The sequence below is a fragment of the Cervus elaphus genome, chromosome 5, assembly GCF_910594005.1.
Source record: "Cervus elaphus chromosome 5, mCerEla1.1, whole genome shotgun sequence".
Classification (NCBI taxonomy): Eukaryota; Metazoa; Chordata; class Mammalia; order Artiodactyla; family Cervidae; genus Cervus; species Cervus elaphus.
The window spans coordinates 97,259,586-97,276,431 of record NC_057819.1 but is presented as its reverse complement, the minus strand read 5'-3'; the positions used below and the strand labels follow the sequence as shown (position 1 = coordinate 97,276,431).

Sequence of the window (16,846 nt, the reverse complement as noted above, 5' to 3'; positions counted from 1 at the left end):
GCATTGCTGTATCCAGCTGCTGGGAGGACTGGGAACCATGTCTCCACCCCGGTGATTGTGTATCTTGCTAAAACTTTGTTTCTAAATGAAAGGGAGAATGGATCCTAAAGGACCCTTCCATCTCCACTGCAGGCCTCCAGGCATGCCTGCTCGGGTAGATTAGCACTGTGAGTCTGGTGTTGGAAGGGTGGACCGTACTATCTAATTCCTTAGTAACAGGCAAATAACTCTGATCAGCATTTCTGCAAGTTTCACTGAAGGTTAAACTCTCACCTCTCTGGAACACAGATGCCCAGCTTTGTGCTCCTTCCTTCTCTTCAGGTTTGACGGAGACGAGCTCACCACGGACGAAAGGATCCGGACCCTGGCTCAGCGGTGGCAGCCCAGCCGGAGTCTGAGACTGGACGAGCAGAGTGCCAAGGCCGTGGATACAGACATGATCATCCTGCCCTGCCTGGTACGTGGGGCCCCCCACCAACCCCTACCCCTGGGAAGGAGGGTGTCTACCCACCCCCGCCCCCACCCCAGTGGTGAGATGGCCAGGCCTCAGTGACGGTGCTCTCTGGGCTTGCAGTCCAGGCCCGTCCACTGCGAGCAGGCCACCGTCGAGTCGAACCCCGTGACCCAGAAGCTGATCTCCAGCACGGAGAGCGAGCTGCAGCAGAGCTATGCCAAGCAGCGGCGCAGCAAGAGCGCCGCCCTGCTGCACAAGGAGCTCAACTGCAAGAGCAAGAGGGCCGTCCGGGACTACCTCTTCCGTGTGAACGAGGCCACAGCCGTCCTGTACGCCCGCCACGTGCTGGCGTCCTTGCTTGCCGAGTGGCCCGGGCATGTGCCGGTGAGCGAGGACATCCTGGAGCTGAGCGGCCCAGCCCACATGACCTACATTCTGGACATGTTCATGCAGCTGGAGGACAAGCACCAGTGGGAGAAGGTAACCAGGCAGCTGGGCTGGGCACGCACTCCGCTTGCTCCTCCTCTCTGCCCCCCGCCCCAAGTACCCTGCGGGGGTTTTGAACAGGCTTCCTCTAGGCGGTTCCTTCCTGGAGTGAGGTTCTCTGTGTGGCTGTTCAGCCCCCCGATAGGTGTGAACCCAGCAAAAGCGGACTCAGGTCACAGTTGAAGTCTCCCAAGTCTTGGCCTGGAGCCAAGCTCACGGCCCAGGCAGATAGGATGCTCGGAGAGCATTTGAAATAACGATCCCACAAATCCCACCTTTGCAGTCTTCCTTTTTTGTTTTCAGACTTCGAAGTCCAGCTTTCCTTGCTGGCCTGTCTCTTCTCATGTCCCCCGGGATCTCACACAGCATGAAGTCCAGGGGACTGGGTTAGTTACGAATGTGACAGCCTATTCCCATAATACAGGAAACCTTCCAGAAAGGTTTATATCTTCTGTTTTAAATGATCTTTTCTAGAGTATCTGCTCCAGGTCAGACACTCTGCCAGCACTTAACACCTGTGTTACATCATGACCCAGGGAGAATTTTATTGGTGAAGAAATCAAACCCAGGAGGTTTGCCCAGGTTCCCAGCTTCTGGGCGGCAGACATGGTATCTTACAAAGTCTATGCATTCTCTTCAGTCCAGTGCTCTAGTTTAAATTTCAGGTTTTCAGGTGGTGACCATCTTTTGTTTTTAAAATCAAATCTTCAACTGAGCCTTGCAAAGTGGTACTGGCTTAGCAGCCTTTCACAGGGCTGGAAGCATCTCTTCTACCTCCTGCTGTCAGGAACTGGGGGACCCACAGGGCAGAGCTCAGGAGCCCTGGGCACGGTCTCCAGCTGAGCTCCATCATCTTGCCCTGTTCTCTGCCTGTGTCCCACCAGATCCTGCAGAAGGTGCTCCAAGGCTGCCGGGAGAGCATGCTGGGAACCATGGCCCTGGCTGCCTGCCAGTTCATGGAGGAACCAGGAATGGAGGTGCAAGTGCGAGAGTCGAAACACCCGTATAACAACAATACCAACTTCGAGGTATGAGCCAGGGTCGGCCAGCCTCGCCCAGCCTCGGGGCATGTGACTGGCAGGACCCACAAGGGCTGCCGAGGAGCACGAATCTCATCACCTCCCACTGTGGTTCTTTACCCCCACCCGACAGACCTGGCCGAGAAAGTGCTCCCTTAGTCTCAGCAGCCATCTGCCTCCCTGAAGCCAGTCCCAGGATTCTGTACAAACAAGTCCTCTCTTCTCCTGACCTTGTTGTGATAGAAAACCAGAGGGCCCCCCACCCTGGAGGAGAGATTACTTGTTCTGCAGCAAGCTCCTTGGACTGAGAGCTCCGTGTCTCTGGCAGACTTTCCATCCTCACTCTGTCCTTCTCCTGATGACCCGGCCATACCTGGGGGACTCCATCCCCTTTGTTTAATTACCCAGAACTGAAAGGCCTCATCTCTTTTATCCTTAACCCTGCACCTGGACAGGGAGAGGTGGGGCTTTGGATGAGGCAGAAGGCGTGGGGTGGCCTTAGTGGTCCTCATAGGCTTGGTGCTGCTCGTGTCTCTTCGGCTCCTTTCAAAATATGGGAGCTGTCGTTCTGAGTAGTTGGGTGACAGACTCATCTAAAGTGTGCTTGTTGACAGCTGAGAGTTTGTTTTACAAAATGTAAACCTTCTCACTCTACCTTCTTAGCCTCTTCTCCCCCAGTCCCTGGACTCTGTCCCCACTCCCGACCCCGCCACCCCCTGCCCCGTAAACACACCTAGCAAGCCACTGCGTTCGACCTCAGAGGGATCGCCTTACCTCTCTGCCGCCCCGACTCCTCCCCCTCGTTGGGTCCCCCTGGCTGCTCCTCTCTCCTGCCCCAGCCCCGGCCTTGCCACACCCTAGCTGGCAGTGATCCTGGTACAGCACAAACCTAATCCAGGCTTTCTCCTGCTTACTGCCTTCCCGGGGCGCCCCCTGCTGTCCAGACAAGTCTTGGCGCTTCATTTTAGCACACACGGCCTTCCCTTTTCCATCTGTCCCTCCCAGCCTCTGCAGGGTCACGTCACCCCATCCCCATCTCCTTAGCATGTGTGCATGCGAAGCTCACCCGTTACCTCAGACACCCCAAGCTCATTGCTATCCCCTGAACTTGTTAGGCTTTCCGATGCTGTTTCCTTTGCCTGAAACACATCCCCACATGCTCATGTCTCACCTCTTCCTCCATTCCTCCCTCCCTGACAGTCCTGTCCCGTCCTCCTCAGTCTTCACAGCAACCAGAGCATCCCTTCCCTGGGACTTTTTTCTGCCCCTGCCTCCCTCACCTCCCCTCCTTCGATCTGTGCCCAGGCGGCACACTGTCCTTCCTGCCGTGTCGGCAGCCACGTGCATCCTCCCCACCCAGCCAGGCCCAGAGCTCCTGGAGGCAGGGGCCCTGACTCACTGCTTCTTCAGGCCCAGTTCTGACTGCAGGACATGGCATGAGGAAGCCCTCGGGAACTGTCCAGTGACCACTGACGACGGCGTGTCCTTGTTTCCCCTCCTAGGACAAAGTTCACATTCCTGGTGCCATCTACCTCTCCATCAAATTCGACCCTCAGTGCAATACAGAGGAAGGCTGTGACGAGCTAGCCATGTCCAGCAGCAGTGACTTCCAGCAGGACCGACACAATTTCAGTGGGTCTCAACAGAAGTGGAAAGATTTTGAGCTTCCAGGTAGTAAAGAAATACCAGATAATACAGACTCTTAATGCTAAGTGCTGAGAAGGGAAATTGCTGAAGGATTTGGAACTGGGCTTTATCTGTTTAGTGGGAAGTCCACACGGGCCTTTCCCTGTCTGCAGTGTCCTGACCTGTCTGTGCTTCTTCTGTGCCCAGGAGACACTCTGTATTACCGCTTCACCTCTGACATGAGCAACACCGAGTGGGGCTACAGGTTCACTGTGACGGCCGGACACCTGGGGCGGTTCCAGACAGGTGTGTGCGCTGGGCCCTCCGTTTGCGTGCTCTCCCTACCCCGGGCCCTCATGGTTGCCGTTAAGTCACTGGTCTTCATTAAAACCAAAGTGGATGCCTTTCTGTGAGACTTCAACGAATTTTTCTCACAAGCCCCACACACATCACTTGTGAATGTACTAGAGTTGGGAGGTTGTGACTTCTCTACAGCTGGAGAGAGGAGCTACCTGTCAGGACCAAGGAAAGATCCTGGTTCTCTTAGAATTTACCCGGATATTTTGCAAAAAAGGAAGAACTGAAAATGTTCCCATGTTGCTTTTCCATAAGGCGTAATTTCAGGCAATATTTAAATGATCATAGTGGTTTCATCCTATTTATTAAAACTTGAGCAGTTTTATGTCTTTTTTAAAATATCTGTTTTGTGGGGGTTGCCAGGATTTGAGATTTTGAAGCAGATGCTGTCAGAAGAAAGAGTTGTGCCACACCTCCCGCTGGCCAAAATTTGGGAATGGCTGGTGGGTGTGGCCTGCCGCCAGACTGGTCATCAGCGGTTGAAAGCCATCCACCTGCTCCTGAGGATAGTGCGATGCTGTTCCCACAGGTAAGCTGCCTTCCGGATTCGACTCCTTGGCTGGGTATTTGTATTGCAAATATCTCCCCCACTTCAGGGCTTGCCATTCACTCTGTTAGTGGTGTCTTTGATGAAAAGAAGTTTCTGATTTTAGTGTCTTCCAGTTCACCTGTTTCCTTTATGACAGAGCTTTCATTGTCCTGTTTAGGAAATTTTTGCCTCACTTGACCTTGGGGTCATGAAGGTGAAGCTTAATTATTTTTTTTCTATATTGAAATCAACAGTCCACATGGAATGAATTTTAATGCATGATTTGAAGGGTAGAGTTAAGCTTCTCTGTATACACACATTTTTTTTCTCGCATGGATCTCCACTTGACTCTAAAGCCCATCTTTCCCCTCACACACTGCAGTGCCATCTTTGTCACAGAAAAGTGTCCTTGTGCACATGGATCCATCCCTGATGCTTGTGTTCCAGTGGTCTTTTTGGTTATCTTTGTGTCAGTACCACGCTATCTTATATATTATAGTTTTATAGCAAATTTACATATCTGGCAGTATAAAGCCTTCAACCTGGTTCTTCACCTTCAAGATTATCTTGAAGATGCTACTTGACCCTGCATGTCCATGTAAATTTTAGACTGTTTAGTTTTTCCTCCCACCCCCCAGCTTTACTGAAGTATAATTGACAAATGAAATTGTAGTGTATTAAAAGTGTAGAATATGATGACTTGATATTCTTTATATTAATACATTGAGAAAGGATTCCCACAATCAGATTTACTAACATCCCTCACCTCATGTTGCCTTCTTTGTGGTGTGTGAGAACACTTAAATTTCACCCTCTGTCTGCAGTGTGCTTTTCAGCAAATTGCTCTCCTCTGTTGTGGTGTTATACACTGTTATCAACTATAGTCACCATGTTGTATAATAGATCCGCAGACTTTACTCATCTTACAACCAGAAGTTTCTGCCCTTCTACCGGCCTTTCCCTGTTTCCCACATTTCCCAGCCCCTGGCAGCCACCACTCCAACTCTCTGTTTCTACAGGCTTGACTGTTTTTGGATGCCACATAAAAGCGATACCATGCAGTATTTGTCTTCCTTTAGCTTACTTCACTTGGCATAATGCCCTCCAGGTTCATCTATATTGTTGGAGATGACAGGATTTCCTTCTTTCTCATAGCTCAATTATATTTCATTGTGTATGTACACACCACATTTTCTTTATCCATTCATCCGTCGGGAGACATTATTTCCAGACATGTGGCTATTAGGAATAATGCTGCAATAAACGTTGGTGTACTGATAATCTCTTTGAGACAGTGATTTCATTTATTTTGGATATACTCAGAGATGGTATTGCTGGATCATCTGGTAGTCCTTGAGTTTCTTGAGGGCCCTCCATACTGTTTTTCAAATCGTACCAGTTTACATTCCCACCACCAGTGTACAAGTGTTCTCCTTTTGCTCCGCATCCTCGCTGGCTTTTGTTCTCTCTTATCTTTTTGATGGAAGCCATCCTAGCACAGGTGAGGTGATGCCGCATTGTGGTTTTGATTTGCATTTCCCCGATGGTTAGTGGTATCGAGTACCTTTTCATGTTCCTGCTGGCCATCTATATGCTTTCTTTGGAAAGATGTACGTCTCTTTAGGTCCTTTGCCTACTTTTTTCTTTTTTGCTATTGAGTTGAATGAGTTCCTTGTGTATTTTGGATATTAACTCCTTGTCAGATATATGACTTGCAAATACTTTCTCCTGGCCCATAGGATGCCTTTTCACTCTGTTGATTGTTTTCCTTGCTGTGGAGAAGCCCTTTAGTTTGATGGAGTCCCACTTGTTATCCAAAAAAAAAAAAAATCATTGCCAAGACCAGTGTCAGGGAGCTTACAGCCTATGTCTTCTAGAAGTTTTACAGTTTCAGGTCTTACCTCCAAGCCTTTAACCCAGTTTTGAGTAGATTTTTGAGTACAGTGTGATGTGTATGAAGCATGTGTCCCATCTCTCTTGTCATCAGACGGGAGGGCCCTTCCAGGCTCCATTGTGGGTACATTTCTGCAGTCTTCTGCCCATTGCCAACCCTCCTTCCCGTAAGGACATTCCCACAGCCCCTTGGTCCCAGAGACCAAGACTGGAGCAGGCAGAGGGAAAAGGCAGCCCCCAGGGGATGGGTGGCCACAGAATAACTGCCTGAGTTCTGCCACAAGCATGAGTTTGCAGGTGCCTTTTCCTTCCCACTCCAGTGCTGTCCTGAAAACTCAACTGTGAAGCCATCTCTTTAAATCAAACCATGTTTTCCCATTGGTTTACTTTATGAAGACTTATTCCTCTGGGAGAAGGTGATTCACTCCAGGATCACACTTAAATGTATAATCAGGAGTCTTTTAAAAATCATATATTAAAAAGAAAAGGCAACACTGTAGATTATAAATGTATAAAATTGTGTAGTAAGTCCAAGAAGTCATAATGTGTCTTCTCTGAAGGACTTTAAACTGGAATTAAAGTACAACCTCCCTCTGAGTAAAAAACATCAGTGCGGTCTCAACAGGCGTCTGTTGAGTGAGGAGGACTCTGCTTTATATAGAGTTCTGTCCTGAGCAACTTTATAAGCATATTTCTTGTTTTATGAGCTTAAGATCATAACAATGGTTGCCATTCTCTTTTAAATCAGATATTTTTTTTCCTTTCTGATTACTTAAAATGGTGAGCATTATAGAAAATCTAGAAAACTGACAGGGACAGCCACTGATAAGATTTTTGGTGTGTTTATTACGATTTTTTAAATATGGTCACACAATACTACATGTGCATTTTTAAATTTTTTTGCAATTTTATGTTGTATATTTTGGTCTTTTCTACTTAACATTTATCTGGAGGTTTTTTTCTGCTGTCATTGGAAGTTCTTCTTAACAACCATTTTTAAAGATCCATAAAGTTGATTTGTGTGAATGTGCTGGAGGGTCTCCTTGTCCCCGGAGTTCTGGTTTGAAGTTGAGATTTTGCCCCTTTTCTTATTTGCCATTGGCAACTATTTGGTGCTGTTTAGCGGGTGAGGGGGGTGATTGGAACTGGCTTGGCCTGACTTTACTAGATGTCAGGGTGGCAAGGAGCCTCGGAGCTGCAGTTCTGTCTGATGTCTGGTGGGCATGACCCCAGGAAACTGCCCCCCTCCTCCCACAGCGACCTCTGTGACCTCACGCTGTTGAAGCCCCTGTGGCAGCTCTTCACCCAGATGGAGTACAGCCTGTTTGAGGATGTGACCCAGGCTGGCATCCTCCTGCCCCTGCATCGCGCACTCACCGAGCTCTTCTTTGTCACCGAGAACCGCGCCCAGGTGAGGGTCTGTGCTTCTGCTCCCCCCTGCGAGCCCTGGGGTGTCGTCGGGGTCCCAGCAGAACTGCGCCAGGGAGATAGGCCTGGCCTGGGGCCCGGGGTTCCCCTCTCCCCCACCCCAGGGAGCCGGGTCCGCCCTGTGTGATTGTCTGTTTGCTCAGGCCTGATGCCAAAGAGGGAAACAGCCCTTGACAGCAATGAGTTTGAGAAAACAAACCAACGGCCTTTTTCTTCCTCCTTTCTTCCCCGCCTCAGCACAATAGACTCATTGACCAGGAGAGCTGAAAGGGCCTTTCAGAGCTCTCTAGCCTATCCCCTGGGTTTATAGTGAGGAGGCTGCGGGTGAGTCGGGACACGTGGCTCCCCCCATCTCACTCCTTCCGAGGCTCCCAAGGAAGGTGGGCGGTGAGGTGCCCGGCGGAGCAAGCAGCCATGTCCCACCGAGGCTTCCGTGGCCCTGGGTCGTGGGTGGGCGTCATCCCCAGGAGGTGGCCTCTGACCGCTGCACCCTGCTCTCTCCGCAGGAGCTCGGCCTGCTGCAGGACTACCTGCTGGCCTTAACCACTGATGACCACCTTCTCCGCTGCGCCGCGCAGGTACCGCCTCCGCGCCGCCCCGCTCCCCGCGCCCCGGTGCAGGCTCCACCCCCGGGTCTACACGGAGCTCTGTTCCGTCAGCCACTTCCTGCTCGTGTCACAGACAGCGGCCGAGCCCCATTTATCAGTGACGTTCATAGTAAACCGTGGGGTCAGGAGACACCAGCAAGAATTTGTGTCTTTGAAACCAAAACAACCAGTGTCTTAAATTTATAGTTTGGCTAATCCCTAAAGTTTCCATAGAGTTAGATTTCAGATATTTTTGGATATAACTTTCTTCCCTAGTTGGAGAACTCCTCTGACAGCTGTTGGGCCCCAGGGCCCCTTTCCACTTAGGAATTACTGAGGATCCCCAAAAGCTTGTGTTTATGTGCATTATAGAGATTGATATATACTGTTAGAAGGCAGATTTTAAATTTAGACATTACATTAGAAATTGAAATATTAAACACTTATTTGTCGATTTATTTTTTAAAATAATCATCTCATTATGTTTAGCAATACAGTTGTGAAAACCAACTGTATTTTTTAAGACCGAACAGTTTTTGAGAAGGGCAGCGTCGGGTTCCGTTTTTGCAGCGCCCTTTGCTGTCTGCCTTCATGGAAGACAGCTGGCCTCACAGAGCCGCTTCTGCTTCCGGCTGTGCTGTCAGACAGGAACCTACGGGGCGCTCCCCGTACCCTCGCGAGAGTACGGAAGTGAGAACAGCCAAATAGTGTCGTGCTGTTAATGTGAGAAGGTTTTCACAGTGCAGGGCCTCTGGAAGGGTCTCGGGAGCTCCCAGACCCCAGACTCCGTTGTGAGACCCTCAGGCTCAGAGTCCTTGGATATGGTAGAGCGTGTGGTCTGCGTCCAAAGTGGACAGATGGGGACGCCGAGGCTCCAGGGAGAGGTGTGCCCGGGCTCTCACTCGAGGAGGCCTCCATCCAGCTGGGACTCCCGGCCAGAGCCCTGCACTGTCTTCCTGGCAGGTTTTCTCAGACCGTAGGTTGGTCCTCCTGCAAGAAAGGGTCAGGGTGCGGCTTAGAAGCAGGCACCCCCCGTCCACTGCAGAGCGGTTTGTGTGAACTGTCTTAAGACCTGTAGGCCGAGTGAAAACTCTCCCCGCCCCAGCTCCTGTCAGCTGCCTGCCGGCACTGCCGCTGCAGCCCGTGGAGTCAGGGCACACGGTGCAGTCCTGACATCTGACGGTCGTGACTCCCAAAGCTTGACATCGCGTGCGCTCCTCCCCCTTGCCTGTCCCGGTGTTCAGCCTCTAACCCTCATTCTCTCCTCACTTCCCTCCAGCCCATCCACTCTTATTGACCAGTGCTCTGCTTCTTCTCCTGGCCTCCACCCCTTCCTCCCCCTCTGTACCCCCTCTTCCTGCTGCCTTGGCTTGGAGACCAACCTTGGCCTGGCTCCAGGGCGGCTGCCCTCCCAGCTCTGCTTCTGGGGGCCCCACCACTGGCTGTTTCTTCCTGTCCACACTTTTGTGCTGCTGCCCCACTCCCTAGAGCTTTCCCAGATCCCCCCTGCCCTCGAGGTGTCCTCTGAGCCCCCAGTGTTGCCCCTGCTCCTCTCTCGGGGCAGTGAGGATTCTGCCGACCTGTGGAATTTCCATGTGTCTTGATCGCTGCTTCTTTCCCTCTAGACTGTGGCACCCCAGGTGAGGGGTGCCACACCTGGCCTGCATCTGCCTCTCCCCTGCACCCCCCCAGTGCTCAGCTGCCGGTCTTGTTCTATCAGCACTTAATGACCCAGAAGGTGACTAGTTTCCTGACCATGGTGATGACTCTCTCCCTCCACAGGCTCTGCAGAACATCGCTGCTATCAGCCTGGCCATCAACTACCCGAACAAGGCCACCCGCCTCTGGAACGTTGAGTGTTAGCCCTTGGTGTGGCGTGCATGGAACTCGCTAATCTGTCCACGAGGATCTTAGAGCAGATGCCTGCACTCATTCGGGAAGATGCCTGTGGCATCGGTGCCCGGCTCTCCTTGAGCTCCCCCCTCCACCCCGACTGGAATGCCAAGCAGCCACGTCTCCAAGAATGTCCTGTGTCACAGCGAGGCACCCGCGCGTCCCATAGCACGTGAGAACAAGCAGAGCAATGCAAAACCATTCAGAAGGCACCAGCTGCAGGCCTTTGAGAAGGTTGTTCAGAGGCTGCAGCCCCTGAAGACCCGGCCGCAGCCTCTCTGGGAAGGGCTCTGTCTCCGTTGAGCTGGAACTGCCTGCACTTGCCCTTCAGGGGACGATAGGGTCTGCCTGGACCCACGTTTCTCAGCAGGACCTTCAGCAGCAGCCTGGCCCAGGAGATCTTCTTTCGCTTTTGCTTCTTGAGACTGGGTCGTCTAAACCAAAAGCAGTGAGAGCCTGGCCACCACCCGGCCCCCACCATTCAGTACAGGACCTGCTGCCATGCTGGCCCCCTGAGTAGCCTCGGCCGTCCCAGAGAAATCCTTGGTGAGAACAAGTGCCCTTGGGAACAGCCAGCAGGCCGCCACGCACGTCCACCGTGCACAGCTCCCAGCTCAGCCGCGTTGTTTTAGTTGTTGTTTTAACACATATTTCAGTTTCCACCTCATGTTTTTAGAGAGAACCACACTGACTCCCTTGAGAGGGCCTCGGGGGGGCACGACCAGCGGATCAGTCATTCAGGGGGACACACTGGTTTGTGTGGAAGGAGCAGATCTTGAAGGTCTCTTCAGTGTCTGTACCCAAAGACTCAAAGTGTTATCAGAGGAGATCTTATTTTAGAAGTCAAGCAAACAAAAAAAACACACGGTTGTATTTCTGCTCCACGGTCGTGGTAATCCATCACGTCCGCCTCTGGGACTTTCCATGGTTATCTGGCCGTCACCTGTCTCTAGCAATAACTACATCAGTTCTAACAAATGCTGTTTTCTGCTTTCCTTTCGGTGGTTGTAGTCCTGCCCTGAAGTGCTGGTGATTATCCTCTTTCCAAAGCCAGGCTTTGGAGTGTGAGGCTGGGTTGGCAAGTGGGCCGTGGACAAGGCCTCAGTGGGACTCGTCACTTGAAGAACCTTAGAGCCAGCTGCCACTTAAGGCGGGGATCTTGGCCCAAGCATGTCACCCCACACACAGGGCGAAACCCACGGAAGGCTCATCATAGCCAGGCGGGGTTGAGCAGATCCACATGCCACAGCCCTGGAAGCCCCCTCTGCAGAGCCCAAGGCTGTGGGGTCCTGGAATCCCCTTGTTGCTGGAGCACTTCCACCTTCTGGATCAGGAAGCTGAGGTGCTGCAACCTTCTGCAGCCCTAGAATTGGATTCTCGGCCCAGCCCCAAGCTGCACGTGGAGCCCTTATGGAAGGGAGAACTCACAAGAGATGGAAACAGGACAGGACCCGAGGCTTGGTGACCTAAAGCCCAGGACCCTGACATGGGCACAGCCCGGGCCTGGCCCAGTCTCCCATGATGTTGGGGTATGAGTAGACGAGCGCTGCTGGCTTGGTAGACACCCCTTTCTCACCTTTTGCTCCGCTGGCATCCCCAAGGAAGGCCCCAGGCTCTATCCCGCCCAGCCCTAGGTGTTGTCTCCCATTGAGGAGGGAAGTCACAGAGATCACCGAGCCTGGGAGGAGAAGTGCCTGCCGTCGGCTCGGGCTCACCAATGCAGAGACGGCGTACTTGCTGCTCCCCCTCACCCTGCACCCCCTCGCCCCCCAGACTTGCAGCAGCCGCAGGGGCCACACCCCTCATGGCAGCAGCCATTGGCTTTGCCCCCCAACCTCCCACCAGGAAGACAGAACTGTAAATAAAACGCCGGGCTCCTCAGAGCTTCTCTCTGTACACCGCCCCTGCGAGTCTGGCCTCTCTGTATTCAGTTTGCATAGAGTAAGCCTCTGTTTTCCCTTCACCCACAACTGCTGCTCTCCTGCCCGTGCCCTGCTGGGCCCAGCGCCCTGCCTCCCACCGCCTCTGCTTCCAGCCACTGGGTGGCGCTGCTGAGCCAGGCCCACTCCCCTGGTCCACAGCCGGGCCAGCAGTATCCAAAAGTGATTTCCATCCAGACGGATAGCCCTCTGATCCTTCTTAGGAGGCGGGACTGCCTGGAGTGAGGTAGGACTGGCAGGAATGAAGGTGTTGTGGAAACATGTGCCTAATCTATAAAGAAATCTGTTCCAAACCATGTATATTGTACAGACAGACGCTGTTCCTTACGGGGAGTGACTTATTTTCATCATCGTTTTTAATTTGTTTTCTTACGGGTTTACGATTTTGAATTTTTCTTATTTGGTTGAAAGAAAGAATTTTGATTATATCAGCTGAGTAAGTTCAGCCTGTAAAAAGGATGTTAAGTTGTGGGTAAAATATGCAAATGAAGAGAAATATATTGTACAAATTCTATATAAAAAGGTACACTTGTGTGTGGGCTTTTCTTTTTTCCCTTTCTTCGCCTCCTTCTGCCTTGCTGATGAAGATGATGCTTGGAGTTTTTACCAAGCCTGTACTGATGGAATTTCTAGACTCCCAAGGCCTTCGGGTGGGAAGGAATCAGAAAGGTTCTTAGCTCCCATCCCCCTCCCAGTAGCTCCTCCTGCCCCTCCCCTGGGTCTGTGCTCTGGGGTCTTATCCTCAGACCCTGCTCCCTGGGTCTGCGCGCGCGCGCGCACACACACACACACACACACACACACACACACACAGAGTCACCCTCAGACCCTGCTCCCTGGGTCTGCGCGCGCGCGCACACACACACACACACACACACAGAGTCACCCTCAGACCCTGCTCCCTGGGTCTGCGCACACACATACACACACACACACACACACACAGTCACTCCAGTCACCTCCTCTCCAGACACACCCCAACCCCATCCCGGGCACACACACACACACACAGAGTCACCCTCAGACCCTGCTCCCTGGGTCTGCGCGCACACACACACACACACACACACACACACACACAGTCACTCCAGTCACCTCCTCTCCAGACACACCCCAACCCCATCCCGGGCATCCTTCACCTCTTAACAGCACAGGGTGTGCGTGCTGCCAGCCAAGGGGAGGACGGCAGAGGTGGCCTGATCACAGGGCTGCTACCTTTCCAGGGCCTGGCTTCCTCCTTGCCTGCTTCTGGACCTGCTTCTGACTCAACACCAGGCCAACGTCTGCCCATCCCGGGGCCTCGAGCTTCTTCCTCCTTCAGGTCACTGGTCTGCCGCTTACCGCTCTGCCCCCTCCTCAGCCACTTTCCTGGTGTTGAGGGCTGTCTCGTGAATTAGAGAAGAGAAACTGGTGGGGGCCGGACTTAACCAACCTTCAAGGCCCATCTGTTTTGGTCTGAAAGCACCTGACACGTCCCCCAAAAGCCCCCAGCCTGCCTTCTGAGGAATCCAGGGACAGGACCCAAGACCCAACCTCGACCCTCATCATCCCTGAGGCCAGAGAGAACTGGGTCAGCATGAGGCTCAGCAGAACTGGTGCTCCCAAGGTGTTTGCAGCCCCCGAGTTCCCCCTCTAGGGCCTGCTGGTGACACGTTGGCCCTCTCACATCCTGCAGTGTTGCCTCAGTTCAGTCGCTCAGTCGTGTCCCACTCTTTGTGACCCCGTGAACTGCAGCACCCAGGCCTCCGTCCATCACCAACTCCCAGAGCTTGCTCAAACTCATGTCCATTGAGCTGGTGATGCCACCCAGCCATCTCATCCTCTGTCGTTCCTTTCTCCTCCTGCCTTCAGTCTTTCGCAGCATCAGAGTCTTTTCCAAGGAGTCAGTTCTTCGCGCCAGGTGGCCCTGGAAACACCAGTACTGGAGTTTCATCTTCAGCATCAGTCCTTCCAATGAATATTCAGGCCTGATACTCAGGCAGTGTTGCCTGAGCAACATTTATTCACTGAGTCTTTAAAGTTGGCCCAGAGAGCCTGTGTTGTGCTCTATCTGTCTGAGCCCTAGCTAGGCTAGAAAGGCTGCAGAGATTAACCTATGAGTAAACAACAGGGCTTCCTGGGGAGCTCAACTGGTAAAGAATCTGCCTGCAATGCATGAGACCCTGGTTCAATTCCTGGGTCCGGAAGATCCCCTGGAGAAGGGATAGGCTACCCACTCCAGTATCCTTGGGCTTCCCTGGTGGCTCAGATGGTAAAGAATCCGCCTGCGATGAGGGAGACCTGGGTTCAATCCCTGGGTTGGAAAGATCCCGTGGAGGAGGGCATGGCAACCCACTCCAGTGTTCTTGCCTAGAGAATCCCATGGACAGAGGAGCCTGGCGGGCTACAGTCCATGGGGTTGTAAAGAGTCAGACACGACTGAGTGACCAAGCACACACAATAGAAGGTCACAGAGGTCAAAAGCAATTTGAACTCAAGCCTTTCAGAACGGAAGAGAAACAGTTCAACCAGCCGAGCCTCTTCATTTGAGAAAGAACGAGAAGCTGTGAGAGGTCATCCTGAAATTGCACAGAAGTAGTGGCAGAGCCAGGCCCACCTAGTTCTCCTCAGGTCCAGCTGTCACCACGGCAGGCGCTTGCTCATTCATTCAATAAATAAGTTCACTCAACCAGTCAGAAGCATGCGCGGTATCAGTGCTTTAAGTAAACCACTGGTTAAAAACCCAAGTTCCTGCTTTAAATTCTGTTATTTTCAAGAATTTTAAGCCCCCAGTGTTTATTCATATACTAGATTCTCCAGACTACATTTTATTTAAAGTGGTAAATTTCTATTAAAAAATAAATAAATGACCCAGCCTCCAGATTGAGGCCATACGTAAACATGGCCCTGTGCACCCCTTATGGTGATGCCCTGTCACTCACGACCTTGTCTCGCCCACTTCCCTTCCCTGCTAACAGAATCCAGTTTTGTTGCAGGTGATGACTGCTGATGCTTTACTCTCAAGAAAGGTAGGACCTTCCGCTCGCTCCTGGGGAAAGTCATGACTGGTTTGCGTCCCTCTCGGTAATCTCATTTTAATCTGCTGAATGTTCACTTTCCCAGCCCCTCCTGCAGCCAGGGTAGCTGTGTGACCCAGTCAGGCTGAAGAGAATTCAGCTGAAGCCTGCAGGGAGGGGAGGGGATTTTGCCCCGGCCCCTACTTGTTCCCTTTGTGGAGAGGGGGCACCATGCTTGGCACTCAGGCAGCAGTCTTGCTGCCATGGGCAAAAACAAGCGGCAGAAGGAGAAGCCTGACCCCTTAGTTACACTGAGCGTGAGCCCTAGAATCACTAGCCTCCAGACTAGTGTGTATGTGTGAGAGAGAGAATGAGAGAGAGAAAATGTTTGTTTTGGAGTTGAAAAATTCTGACCCAAATTTAGGCAACAATTTGGCTCCAGTAGTTGGAAAAAATGTTGTCGTTCTGTCTCATCACATACCATGTGAACGATATATGGAAAAGCAAATACGTAAAAATTCCTGACATAAAATCAGAGAGACTCCTGACAGCAGCCAGTCAAGCCACAGATGGCATCAAGCTGCAAACACTGACAGGTTATTCTCCTTGCTAGGGATTCTTGGTGCTGAACGGAGCCTTGCTCCTTCTCAGTGAGGTTCCGAACTCAGTTTGGAGGCACTGCCCTGGACTTACTGGGATTTCTTCAGTTGCAAGTTAAACCCACTCCAAACTAACTTAATTTTAAAAAGAGAATTTATTGACTTAACAAATCTGAAAAAGTCCAAGAGTTGCACCTGGCTCCGGGCAAAGCTAGATCCCAGGTCGGTCTGTCTGTCTCTCCCTCCCCTCCCCCGTTCTGCTTCCCTCTTGGGCTCTCACGAAGGTGAAGATAACGAACCAAGTGATGGTTCTCGTCTCCTTTCCAACCTGACCGCTGCCTGCCCCTGACTGCCCAGTGCTGAGAGCCTGTCACTGTCTCTTCCTGGGACTCTCCCCTGTGTTGTTAACTGATGTTTTCTAGCCGTGATCTAACTTCATGTTTACAAAGCTACCTGGGAGACCCTGAATTCGCAGGCTGTGGGCCCAGCACAGTGTCCATGACACCTGGGCAGGCGATGTGCTGGGAGAAGCCCACACAGGCGCCCTGGGGATCGCACCAGCAACCTGCTCGGGCGCTCAGCTACCCGGTCAGGCAACGTGCCCCTCATCCATTTTTGAGTGTAGACATCTCCCACGCAGAAGTGAAGAGAAACGTCCCCAAACAACTGATCTGAAAACAAAAAGGCTACATGGAAAAGAATGAGGACAAGTATATCAAACAGATGCAAACAGAAAATCAGGGTCACTTAGTATCAGGCAATGCAACTCAAGACAAAAAAAGAAAAATTAAACTGGACCAAATGTCACTTTATGGATCAATATTTTCTGTGTATAAAGTGTGTAATTTGCAATTAAAACAGGTTTCTGTACCAAATCCCACCAGAAATTACATAAGGCAAACATGGATAGAAAGGTATGGAAAGCTGAGCAAACTCAGTTGTAATGGGAGGTGGGTGACATCTTTCTAATTTACCAGCAAGTTATTTGAAAAAATGAGTTGTAAGGAAGTTTCATGACAAAGTTCTCCCTCGCCGAGAC

General features: G+C 51.7%; 1 protein-coding gene across 2 annotated transcripts in view; it reads left to right on the top strand.

The window, feature by feature from the left end:
* The window catches only part of ZZEF1 (zinc finger ZZ-type and EF-hand domain containing 1), a 92,184-nt gene extending 79,446 nt beyond the window's left edge, over positions 1-12,738 (top strand). For both annotated transcript variants that reach the window (XM_043903438.1, XM_043903437.1), the window contains exons 47-55: positions 322-457; positions 575-934; positions 1,825-1,968; positions 3,462-3,630; positions 3,793-3,891; positions 4,306-4,471; positions 7,622-7,775; positions 8,299-8,370; positions 10,162-12,738. In XM_043903438.1, the coding sequence (XP_043759373.1) occupies positions 322-457; positions 575-934; positions 1,825-1,968; positions 3,462-3,630; positions 3,793-3,891; positions 4,306-4,471; positions 7,622-7,775; positions 8,299-8,370; positions 10,162-10,242 (1,381 nt within the window). In that variant the 3' untranslated portion in view covers positions 10,243-12,738. The remainder of the gene's footprint in view (positions 1-321; positions 458-574; positions 935-1,824; positions 1,969-3,461; positions 3,631-3,792; positions 3,892-4,305; positions 4,472-7,621; positions 7,776-8,298; positions 8,371-10,161) is intronic.
* The last annotated feature ends 4,108 nt before the right edge of the window (positions 12,739-16,846 follow it).